The sequence below is a fragment of the Coregonus clupeaformis genome, chromosome 31, assembly GCF_020615455.1.
Source record: "Coregonus clupeaformis isolate EN_2021a chromosome 31, ASM2061545v1, whole genome shotgun sequence".
Lineage (NCBI taxonomy): Eukaryota > Metazoa > Chordata > Actinopteri > Salmoniformes > Salmonidae > Coregonus > Coregonus clupeaformis.
The window spans coordinates 25,115,341-25,128,756 of NC_059222.1; the positions used below are offsets into that span (position 1 = coordinate 25,115,341).

Consider the following 13,416-nt stretch of genomic DNA (forward strand, 5'->3'; position numbering starts at 1 on the left):
CTAATTCATACTCTTCAGAGGAATAATGGACTTTACAGTGTCCTGTTTTTAATTGACATAAGCATCAACCCTGTGATACTTATATTTTCCCATTGACTGCAATGTATTGACATAAGCGCCAACCCTATGATACTCATATTTTCCCATTGACTGCAATGTATTGACATAAGCATAAATTGGTTTATGATTATCTTTTTCCATTGGCACTTCAATATTTGATGGGAGCATGGCCAGTTGACATGAGCATCAATCGGTTGAACCTAACTGTTTGCAAAAACATGACAGGTCGATGTTTTGAGGCTGATAATGGGCTGTGAGGTCGGTCATACGTTGCAGCAGCAGAGGACCAGAGGTTAAAGACATGGGTTCACTGTGGGCCAATCCTAATTGCCTTTGGGCGCCAACAGAGAGAGGTCCTCTGCAATTGTTGATTTTCATTATACAGAACTATAAAGAAATATTATATCTGGGCCAATAAATGTAAGATGACAAACCCTCTATTACCAGGAAGTCACACACAAGCTGTTGTGCCCTCTTAACGTAAGGGTTCTACTCATATTCTCTCAGAAGACAAAGTGATTTGGCAGGGAGACAATAAACTGAATGGGTATCTGTCTCTGTATATTGGTGGGCCTGTTTCCAGTAATGAGTTTGGATGTTGAGGGTGTTTTGTTTTCTCCTCAGTCATACCCAGAGATGGATGGAGCTAAGTGTCAGGAACAAAGCTTGCACTGGCAAATCAAATAATGCTTTGAGTTATTAGGTGGACTGAGGCTGTGTCCCAAATGGCACCCAATTCCCTACATAGTGCACACTACTTTTGACCAAAGCCCTATGGGCCCAGGTCAAAAGTAGCACACTAGGGAATATGGTGTGATTTGGGACATAGCCTGGAAGTGTTCCTTATTCTCCATTGCAGTGTCTGGTATATCTAATGAATGCTTTGTCTATTAAAATGAAGGCCTTTGTAATGTGGTTTCCTAATAGCTAATGAAATGTCTGTCTGGTTCTCCCACTAAAAGGATCCGGTGATTGATATTGAGGGTTGGTATCTCGACTCATCATTTTAGAGATTTCACTCCTAAGTAAGGTTACAGGGACTGAATTAATGAAGCTACCTGTATTATTGCCCTCGCCGACGTTATGTACTTAAAAAAAAAAAACTATTAGCCTGAAGGCTGCATCAACCTGTGGAACAACATAGGCCTACCAGATTGGATGTTAAATTCGCATACTTAAACTTTTTTGAATGATTACCATATCTATTTGTTAGCTTGGAATAAGTTAGTTTTTCCAATTCCATCCCCACCGGCCACAAATATTAGACGGCCTCTGTTTGTCTAAGATTTAAAAAGATACCCAGGGGATTGACTGAGTTTCAGGTTCTCAGTGACATAACTTCATAGACCACTGCTTGAGGGAATTAACTCCCTCCAATTTTTTTTCTTGCAGAATTTCAGATTTGTTTTAAGATTTCTCTTCATTTACATACTCAGAGCGCTAACCTATATTCCGTTAGAGTGGAATTGGATGAGCTATTGAGATATTAAACCCCTCAAGCAGCTGGCTATAGGGCACCAACTATCACACATCAAATAAGTACAATTTGTAATGTATGCAGACTATATACTGTAGACCTCAACACATTTCTGCCATTCCGGATATACAGTGCCTAGTGAAAGTCTACACACCCCTTGCAGTCTTCACATTTTGCTGCCTTACAATTTAATTTCAAAAGAGAACATTTTTCAAGTAATGTTGTGGCAGCAGGGACTGGGAGCTTGTCAGGATCAAAATAAATATGCAAGGAGCAAAGCCCAGATAAAAAGTTAGAGGAAAACCCACCTCAGTCTTCTGAAAACCTAACCCTGTGATAGAGTTGTATTTTTCAGAGGGACAATTACACACATTTTAATGCTAAAGACACAACATAATGTCTTTCCAAGAGGTGTTTAGTCTTCCTGAGTGGTCCAATCTCAGTCCTGACATACATTTGCTTGAAAATCAGATAAGGTTTGAATAGCGCTGTCCATTAATGATTCAATCAAATCAAATTTTATTTGTCACATGCGCTGAATACAACAGGTATTTTAACATTTAAGTCATTTAGCAGATGCTCTTATCCAGAGCGGCTTACAGTTAGTGAGTGCTTACATTTTCATACTGGCCCCCCGCGGGAAACAAACCCACAACCCTGGCGTTGCAAGCGCCATGCTCTACCAACTGAGCTACAGGGGACCCCTAGAAAGACCGGTCCATCACTGCACTGTGGTATTACAACCTTACAGTGAAATTCTTACTTACAAGCCCTTAACCAACAATGCAGTTTTAAGAAAAATAAGTGTTAAGTAAACAATAGATAAGTGAAAAATAAAAACAGTAAAATAACAGTAAAGATAACCGTATCGATGCTATATAAAGGGGGTACCGGTACAGAGTCAATGTGCGGGGGCACTGGTTGGTCGAGGTAATTGAGGTAATTTGTACATGTAGGTATAGTTAAAGTGACTATGCATAGATAATAAACAGAGAGTAGCAGCAGTTAAAAGAGGGGGTGGGGGGACAATGCAAATAGTCCGGGTAGCCATTTGATTAGCTGTTCAGGAGTCTTATGGCTTGGGGGTAGAAGCTGTTTGGACCTAGACTTGGCGCTTCGGTACCACTTGCAGTGCGGTAGCAGAGAGAACAGTATATGACTAGGGTGGCTGGAGTCTTTGACAATTTTGAGGGCCTTCCTCTGACACCGCCTGGTATAGAGGTCCTGGATAATATAATAATAATAATAATATGCCATTTAGCAGACGCTTTTATCCAAAGCGACTTACAGTCATGTGGGCATACATTTTTACGTATGGGTGGTCCCGGGGATCGAACCCACTACCCTGGCGTTACAAGCGCCATGCTCTACCAATTGAGCTACAGAGGACCACTATGGATGGCAGGAAGCTTGGCCCCAGTGATTTACTGGGCTGTACGCACTACCCTCTGTAGTGCCTTGCGGTCGGAGGCCGAGCAGTTGCCATACCAGGCAGTGAGGCAACCAGTCAGGATGCTGTCGATGGTGCAGCTGTAGAACTTTTTGAGGATCTGAGGACCCATGCCAAATCTTTTCAGTCTCCTGAGGGGGAATAGGCTTTGTCGTGCCCTCTTCACGACTGTCTTGGTGTGTTTGGACCATGATAGTTTGTTGGTGATGTGGACACCAAGGAACTTGAAACTCTCAACATGCTCCACTACAGCCCCGTCGATGAGAATGGGGGCGTGCTCAGGCCTTCTTTTCCTGTAGTCCACAATCATCTCCTTTGTCTTGATCACGTTGAGGGAGAGGTTGTTATACTGGCACCAAATTTACTGAGCTTGAGCAATTTTGACAAAAAATAATGGATATATGTTACCCAAAGCATTGTGCAAAGTTGGTAGAATATTGTTTAAAATTATTCACAGCTGTAATGGCTGCCAAAGGTGCTTCCACCAACTATTAACTCTGGAGTGTGAAGACCTACACAATCAAGGCATCTTTGTTTTTTTTATTTTCAACTAATTTGGAACATTTCTTAGAATTTGTCTTTGAAAATTTGGAGCAGGTTGTGTAGATCAGTAGGAAAAAAATCTAATTTAATCTCTATTTTAGATTACATTTTAAGGCAGCAAAATATCCCTTTGAGCATGGTGAAGTTATTAATTACACTTTGGATGGTGTATCAATACACCAAGTTACGACAAAGATACAGGCATCCTTCCTAACTCAGTTGCCAGAGAGGAAGGAAACCGCTCAGGTATTTCACCATTAGGCCAATGGTGACTTTAAAACAGTTAGAGTTTGATATCTGTGATAGGAGAAAACTGAGGATGGATCAACGACATTGTACTTACTCCACAATACAAACCTATACTGAACAAAAATATAAACGCAACATGTAATGTGTTGGTCCCATGTTTCATGAGCTGAAATAAAATATCCCAGAAATTGTCCATATGCACAAAAAGCTTATTTCTCTCAAATTATATGCACAAATTTGTTTAAATTCCTGTTAGTGAGCATTTCTTGTTTGCCAAGATAATCCATCCACCTGACAGGTGTGACATATCATGAAGCTGATTAAACAGCATGGTCATTCCACAGGTGCACCTTGTGCTGGGGACAATCAAAGGCCACTCTAAAATGTGCAGTTTTGTCACACAACACAATGCCACAGATATCTCAAGTTTTGAGGGAGAGTGCAATTGGCATGCTGACTGCAGGAATGTCCACCAGAGCTGTTGCCAGAGAATTCAATGTTCATTTCTTACCATAAGCCGCCTTGGCAGTCCGTCCAACCGGCCTCACAACTGCAGACCACGTGTATGGCGCTGTGTGGGCGAGCAGTTTGCTGATGTCAACGTTGTGAACAGAGTGCCCAATGGTGGCGATGGGGTTATGGTATGGGCAGGCAGAAGCTACAGACAATGAACACAATTGCATTTTATCAATGGCAATTTTAATGCACAGAGATACCGTGACGAGATCCTGAGGCCGATTGTTGTGCCATTCATCCGCCGCCATCACCTCATGTTTCAGCATGATAATGCATGGCCCCATGTCACAAGGGTACACAATTCCTGGAAGCTGAAAATGTCTCAGTTCTTCCATGGCCTGCATACTCACCAGACATGCCACCCATTGAGCATGTTTGGGATGCTCTGGATCGACGTGTACGACTGTGTGTCACAGTTCCCGCTAATATCCAGCAACTTTGCACATCCATTGAAGAGGAGTGGGACAACATTCCACAGGCCACAATCAACAGCCTGATCAACTCTTTGCGAAGGAGATGTGTTGTGCTGCATGAGGCAAATGGTGGTCACACCAGATACTGACTGGTTTTCTGATCCACGCCCCAACCTTTTTTAAGGTATTGGTGACCAACAGATGCATGCATATATGTATTCCCAGTCATGTGATATCCATAGATTAGGGCCTAATGAATTTATTCAAATTTACTGATTTCCTTATATGAACTGTAACTCAGTAAAATCTTTGAAATTGTTTAATGTTGCGTTTATATATTACTTTCAGTAAACATTCAGAACTACAGAACAGCATCGAACAGCATGCCAAATTCACTTCAATGGCTTGCTTGATTTGGTGTATATAGGAACAACAGCCGAACAGTCCCATCAGAATATGACAGCATCAACTTCTCCTACCCTTGAAAGAGATTCATACCTGCTTCACTCATCCCAACGTACTGCTAGCGGCAATGATTCCTGTTCATTTGACAATATAATTCCACCCTCATCGCTCAAGGCCTTAATGTGCTGTCAGAATGGATTATGACTTCATTACTGGTTTCATTGCTTCTTAGCGTCGGAAATATTGACAGTTCTTGACAATGTATAAGGAAATGCAATTTGTTTGTTGCTCATATGGGACTTCACAGATGGCCAATTTGCAACCTCAATTACTGGCTAGACTGCTGGAGGTTTCTTTAAAGGCCCAGTGCAGTAAAACACGTGATTTTCCTGTGTTTTATATACACTAGGCATACCAAACAATTGAGTCCCCCCCCCCAGCTTTTGCCCTCATAACAGCCTCAATTCATCAGGGCATGGATTCTACATGGTGTCGAAAGTGTTTCACGGGGACCTACTACCATACCCCCGTTCAAAGGCAGTTCAATCTTTTGTCTTGCCCATTCACCCTATGAATGGCACACATACACAATCCATGTCTCAATTATCTCAAGGCTTAAAAATCCTTCTTTAACTTGTCTCCTCCCCTTCATCTACACTGATTTGAAGTTAATTTAACAAGTGAGATCAGTAAAGGGTCATAGCTTTCATCTGGATTCACATTGTCAGTCTATGTCATGGAAAGAGCAGCTGTTCTTAATGTTTTTTGTATACTCAGTGTGTATTTCCACACTGAGGTTGGAATAATACTGTGAAATTGTAAAAATTATGATAATGCCCTTTTAGTGTAAGAGCTGTTTGAAAAGACCCCCTGAAATTCCAGTCTGTTTTGGTGGGATGGAGTTTTGGCAGTAAATTGGTTAATTAATAGACCAACAAGAAGGCGCTTTCCAAACCTCTCTGCCAATAACAGCTAGTTTTCAGTTCCCCCCACTCAGACCACTCCCAGACAGTCCTTGTAAAATTCTTGCTTGAGAAATTGCTCTTTGCTATGAAGCTATTTTTTTCTTTTTTACCATTTTAATTGAAAACAATCACAGTAAGGTAGTTAATTGTTGTTACCCAGAAATTATTTGATATTGAAATAAAAACTGCTGCGTTGGACCTGCTACCAAGGAATCAAGAGTTGAACCGAGAATAAAATACTAAAATGCTTACTGGAGACGGTACACAACACTGGCTACAAAATCTTATTTTATTTTATATTGTAACACAATTGTAGCCTATATGTACTATTTTCATAAAAATATGTCCTTGCATTTTACTATGCTTGACAACTGCGTTTTGTATGTAATTCAGTTATTTTCTTATTTTGTGGTTTGGGTCACCATCTATTTTGAACTATCTATAGGCTACGACACGGTGCTCTATCAGCCTCATGTAATTTCTAAGAAAATCCGTGTTTTCTCTCGCCCTAGCACCTTTTCATCTTGGGAGAGGGAAAGCTCAAGCTGCAGCAACCACTTGTTACCAGAGTCTAGCTGCTGGCGCCTTTCCTTGCCGTGAACGTCAACTGACATGAAATCCCAATTCACTGCATGTGCCTCTAGCCCAATCCTGCTATAAGCAGTCAGATATGTTTTCAGACGGATATTGAATAGCTTTTTTACCAAAAACATATTATAGATTCATTATAAGCCATAATTAAATCATACGTTCATACAATTTAATGGGGGCAATACCATACCGTATGTGTAGGTCTAAGCTAGGCTAGCTACATGAATGATCTGACATTGAGCGCATCATAGGACGAGGTGGAGTCCGGAGCTGTCCATGGATCCGTGGTGCTGAAATCTCTCCGTGAGAAAAACAGACTTAGCCAAACAATTAAGGGACATTTCCGTCTCTTATTCAATCGCAAGAAATATCCTTTAATTGTAAGATTAAGAATATTATAGTTTCATCTCTTATATGAAGAACTCTTCTCTGAAATGTACCACTGTCTTAAAAAAAAGTTAATTCGTTTTTGGAGTTTCGAGATGTGGTCTTCCTTCTTCGGTCCTCTACAGTAACAACATGTACTATGAACCTCTTGTCCAGCAAATAGAAGAACATAATGATGTCACTTGGCTCCATGTCCATGTACGCAATATCTCCATAACTTATGAGAGGTTCGATAGGTCATTTACCATCATGCATGAAACGTTGGGTACAATGCATTAGTAAACCTATTGGAAATAACATTTATTTAATATTTGATAATGCATGTCTCCAAATATAATTGATATGGATTGTTGGCAATTATTACAACACTGTCCACGATCAGTAGCAGATAAAATGGAATCAGTTGCCAGACAATAGCATACAATAAAGAAAATATAATTGTTACAAAAATCCCAAAGACACAGTGGGCTAACAGACCTAGGTGAGCTCCTGTATCAAACCATGACAGATGTGCTCTCTACCCACCCGTCTAACCTCTATGTCCAAACTACATCGCAGGTATCCCCTCCCCAGCAGCACATGCGCTCGTGCGTTCTCTCCAGGCAGACAGCTTAGTAGAAACAGTCCTCTCCACGTCAGTTCTTTCCGATTCATGCCATTTAGTCCATTTCCACATATAACCGGAGCGTTTCAACGCTTTAAATGGTCCCCATAAAAACCTGTAGCTGTGGAAAGGTTTTACGCACACATACACAGACCCCTCCGCACGCTATATCGTACCTGTGGCATCACCACAGGTACAGGTTATCATGCACCAATCTAGTTATGTCATTCGAAAATAGCAATGGATAGTTCTGTTATGAGAGTTAACTATACATCGGAAGTTATGCGCCCGGTGCGATTACTTACACTGCAATTCAAGTCTGCTTTGCGCCTCATCCATGTGTTTTTAATGTTGGCTATTCTTTGGTTTTCCAGGTTCCCATCCATGGTAATGTGCGTTCGCTGATAGACGGAGTCTCATGGGCATGTCTTGATCGCGGTCCCGGTCTCCGGCTTGCTCGGATTCCATCTCTCCCTGTCTTCTCCGGGCAGTTTAGCGGTGTAGATAGTCTCTGCAGTCACGTGGGTCGGGAAAATCGAGAGAGAGAGCTATCGAGAGATCGCGTGGGGGGTGTCCCTCCTCCGCAGTTTGCAGTTTGATATGTCTCAGACTCCGCCAGCGCTGGATAGAGCGAGAGCCGCAGAGCGCGCTCGATTCTCAGCCTTCCTTACCGAAAAGCCAAGTATTTCCCTGCCTTTTCTGCCCAACCGCCACCTACCTTGCACTTACTTCTTCTCTAACCCCCAGGAAACCCCTTGACATTTTTCCTCCTTCCTTATAGTTTTGTTCTCGGCTTTTATTCGCAATCTGAACAACTGGTTTATGGACTGTTGCTCATTTGGATTTGTCCGACATACGAGGGACCGTGGATGAGCTGCTTTCGCCAAAACCGGAGATGGAATTGCTGATTATATTCCTTTCCTTATGGATATTGCAATGCAATTCAGTGGCGAGCGCGGACTCCATCATTCACATCGGTAAGGAGCTTGTGCAGGGGACACGGGGTGCAAACGCGGAGGTGTGATATAAACCTCCTCAGTGCTTTCTTTTGTTGTTGAAATGTAAGATACGTTTAGGAAGGCATAATGATGAAAGATATGTGTTGAATGTGTTAGCATGAAGAGCGAGTTTGAACTAAAGACCTTATAAACTATGCTGATCTGTAGATCTGGTGAATAACGTTGTGCCATCCCTGGAGCTGTGACAATTTTAGAATATAATTTCAATTCTAAACCATGAGGTCATGGTCAGATAAAATTGTCAGTTTGCGTTGCCTATTATACAATATCATATGAATAGCTTTGCAAATACTTGATTGAAAGTCTCTGGAAAAGTGCACCACCAATGTGTCTTTTCCTAAATCATGAGAATAGACAATATTGTAAATATATTGTAATTCACACGACAAAACCGAAGCAAGATGAACTAATTTGCTTAGATCAGACGAACTAAACCAACGTGGCTTTTTAGAGGATTGCCTAACCCTTCTCCTCCCCCTCCCCATCTATAAACTTGAACTTTGAATTGAACGTGAGCGAAATGTTAAACGCCTGTGAAGGAAATAAATGACAAAGGGATAAATACTAAACCCTTATGTCCTAATTCAACATTAGAATAGATGCCAATGTACTCTGGTGAATTTGGGCGTGTAATATGTCAGATTTGTATTTTATCTGACATTAATTTAAATTTGGCTAAAACAACAAATGTTAGCGGCGGAGGAGATGGAGGGGGTCAATATGAATAACTATAATATTGTATTTCTAAATAATGTCACTGGCATTTGTTTAATGCCATTTGTTTGATCAAAGACAACTAATGCAAACACGCATGCACGCAAGCAAGCATGCACGTACAAACAAACACATACACACACAAAGACCGTAGCAAAAAAACAATCAATTTTTGTTTAATTTTACATCGAAACCTTTGCATGTTATGTATCCAATAGTGCTATATTCCAACAGTTGATATGTTGAAATAAAGCCATCATGCACGACAACAGTTCAAGCATCTTACATTTGAGAATTCTACAGTATACCTGTGTAGCTCAGTTGGTAGAGCATGGCGCTTGAAACGCCAGGGTTGTGTTTTCGATTCCCACGGGGGGCCAGTATGAAAATGTATTCGTTCACTAACTGTAAATCCGTCTGGATAATGTATGCATTCACTAACTGTAAGTCGCTCTGGATAAGAGCGTCTGCTAAATGACTAAAATGTTAAATGTAGTGTAGGCATTTAGGCTGTTGCGGGGCTTTATAATTAAAACATGTATTGGATTCATTGTCATCGATGGCGTTTGCACTTTGTCGGCTTACCATGATATAAACCATAACTAACAAACCAGGTGTGAAGCAAGTTGGAATAATTCCAATGTGGCCATTAGGACTTGTTGGTTACGTTGCACTTTTGTCACCATCAGTCTCGAAATCAGGGCTTTTATCTGGATTTGGTAATTATAATTTTATTAAAACGTTAATTCCATGCCCGTTTAGGATTTGATGCGTTTTGACAAATGTTGTTCTCTCGGAATCCAATGTAATTGTATCGGTGCTCTTGATAGAAAAGGCTTGCAGTGCAATCCATTATCAAGCTTTACATTTTACATTTTTTTACATTTAGTCATTTAACAGACGCTCTTATCCAGAACGACTTACTGGCCCCCCTGTGGGAATCGAACCCACAACCCTGGCGTTGCAAGCGCCATGCTCCACCAACTGAGCTACACGGGACACTTTACCCTTGAGTATTCTGCGTAGGCTATATGCTAAACATGTTTTAAACAATAAGTTCTCTTTCTGATTAACTTCATATGAAATTGTCTTAATGAGTGAGGTTGAAGAGTGGTGCACCATTACGTTCGAACACAATCGATTCTAATTTTAAGGCTTGACGCATGTTTGGTCTCCATAGCCAGTCACTGTCACTCCGTTCCCAGTCTGCTGCTGCATGCACAAAAACTCTGGAGAGCCCTCAATACAACGATGGTCTAACTTGGCAACCAAAAGACTGCCCACTTTTGAATGTGGCAGAGTTCCATTCCGGTCTAAACCCTTTCGCGAGGATCTGTCTCGTCCAATCGTTGGTTTGCCATCTCTGTGTCATTTTTTTTGCTTGGTTCCTCCTTTAAGCTGTGAATATATTCGATGTTCAATATCTGAATGTTAGGCCTAATGGGTATGGTCCAACTCTTGATATCAAACGGGTAAGGGCTATTTGTGTTATTGTGCGTAAAGTGGGACCAATAGCCTAGAGAATATTACGTTTGCCACCACCTTATTCCTATATACTTTCACCCTCCTCTCCTTTCCTCTCCTCATCAAGTTATCATTCTGGCCAAAAGCTGAGGCTGTTCCTTATGCAAAGGAGAAATAAGTCTGTCCCATGAGTTGGACACCTGACATGGAATGATTTACGGGGTGATGGGGCTATATAGAGGCGCTGCTTATCCAGCCCTGCATTGAAAGGCGAGCTCGAACCCGGGAATCCAATCTGTTCTCACCGGCAAATAGAATGCGCAGATGCGCCATTCTGATCCCCCGCTAAATAAGATGAACACACCAGTTATAAATCAACGCAAGCTATTCGGTCGACCACCTGCAAAATACGACACAACGAACATAAATCTAGGCTACTTTATCCAATCTGAACGCTGTTTACAATAATTTACTTAAAATGATTGATAATGTATCTTATCAACAAACAACTCCAGGTCAATATTGTTTGAAACCTTAATGGATTTGAAAGTGTAGGCAGTTCTACCATAAAGTAAGCGAGGTTATTTTACATTTTAGTCATTTAGCAGACGCTCTTATCCAGAGCAACTTACAGGAGCAATTCGTTTTAAGTTCCTTGCTCAAGGGCACATCTGCAGATTTTTCACCTAGTCAGCTCAGGGATTCAAACCAGCAACCTTTTGGTTACTGGCCCACCACTCTTGTGAAGCCCGGCCCATATCTACACTGTAAAAAAAAATCAGATTGTTTTTATGGTAACTGACTATTGGCAGCCAGTTACCAGTAAGTTACTGTTAAAAATGGTAGGCCTACAGTATGTTACCGTAACATACTGTACCTTTTTACAGTAACTTATGCCGGCAGTAAGTTACCTTCAAAACAACAGGATATTTTGTTTTACAGTGTAACTGAAGCCGAGGAGTGGGTAGAATTTGCCCCTAACCCCACAGATACAGGAACAATATGCCCCCCCTTTAGTCTACACGACATGGTGGCAAATTCAAGATACAAGAACCAAGAACAGTTTGCTACTACAGCAGATGAAGGAGCGGAAAGAGCATGGAGATGTGGACATTTTTGGAAAATGAGGAAAAAGTAATGGAGCTGAGTGTAGAGGGAAGCGGTATGGTGAGGAAGATTGGCATCATGTACAAAAAGTAAAAAAAAACATACTCTGCTAGCTCAGAAATGTAACATGACGAGTGAGGATGAATGACCTGTGGTGGCAGGTGCGGTGAAGAGGACCGAGTACGAGCCTTGTCCCAATGATGACAAAGATGATTCTGGCCCAGTGGGAGTGAGAATAGATCTGTGCCTTCTGGCTGATCCATATGTGGTGTCAGGTTGGGTGGAGAATAGGTTGGGAACTGTTGAGTCGGTGAAAGTAACTCAAAGTGGAATTGTAATAATTTTTTGTATTTCTTCCGTCCACCACACTTCTAGGGGCAAGAACTGTGACTTGCTTTGCTCTCCGGAGCTGGACACAGTTGAAAGGAATGAAAACTGTAGAGGCGTTAAGTGGTGAGGAGGATCAACTGAAATGGAAGTTTTCCGGTGTCTGTGACGCCCGCTGTTTGGTGCGACGCAGACCTGGTGGAGAGCGTGGTGAAACAGCGAAGACACTGTCTGTCCTGCTGAGTTTTGATGCAGTCTTTACCCGACAAAGTCAAGTTAGGATGTGTCAGTTATCCCGTGAGAGCTTTTGTCCCAAACCCATTACGGTGTTTTAGGTGTCAAGCTTATGGTCATATTGCAGCAGTGTGTAGGAGGGAGATTTTTAGATGTGATAAGTGTGCAGGATGGCATGAGACAAATTAATGTGTAGTATCGGTTGAAAAAGTTGTGTGTTAACTGTAGGGGTGCCCATCGTGCTGGAGACCCATAGTCCCGTGTAGCTCAGTTGGTACAGCATGGTGCTTGCAACGCCAGGGTTGTGGGTTCGAATTCCCACGGGGGACCAGTATGAAAATGTATGCACTCACTAACTGTAAGTCGTTCTGGATAAGAGCGTCTGCTAAATTACAAAATGTAAAAAATGAGGTTGGAAGTGTTCGGTGAGAGAAAGGCAGATTGAGGTTGCCAGGATCTGAGTAGTACAAAAGGTGTCGTATGCTGAGGCAGTGAAGAGAATAGTAGAGGAAGATGGGTTCAGGGCGAGGGATGCTAAGAGACTCCCTGTGAGTAGGCTGAGAGTGATAGGAATAACGTGCTTCAGTAAGGGTGGTTTCTTAGCGTTAATATTCATGGCTATCAACTGTACCACAGCTAAACGTAAATCACATAAATAGATGTTGTGGTGGCAGCTGCAGAGAAGTACTTGGGTGTATGAGATTTTACTGCAGAAGAGTTACAAGGTGTGTTGAACGATAGTGTCCCATCCTCCCGGGCTGTCGGCCTGGTGTATGATCAGATGGGGCCAAGTAGTGGAAAAATTGTGATGTTTTTAATGGGTGTAGGGTTAGTTGGAAGGGCAATTTTTCTTCCATTTTACCCATCCTTTTTTCCTTCCCTTTTTGTGTT

The 13,416-nt window shown here is 41.8% G+C and overlaps 1 protein-coding gene across 1 annotated transcript in view; it reads left to right on the forward strand.

The window, feature by feature from the left end:
* Positions 1-8,270: 8,270 nt before the first annotated feature.
* LOC121547303 (glutamate receptor ionotropic, delta-1) overlaps positions 8,271-13,416 on the forward strand; it is a 509,157-nt gene continuing 504,011 nt past the window's right edge. The window contains exon 1 of the mRNA XM_041858495.2: positions 8,271-8,637. Within this exon, the coding sequence (XP_041714429.1) occupies positions 8,556-8,637 (82 nt within the window). The 5' untranslated portion in view covers positions 8,271-8,555. The remainder of the gene's footprint in view (positions 8,638-13,416) is intronic.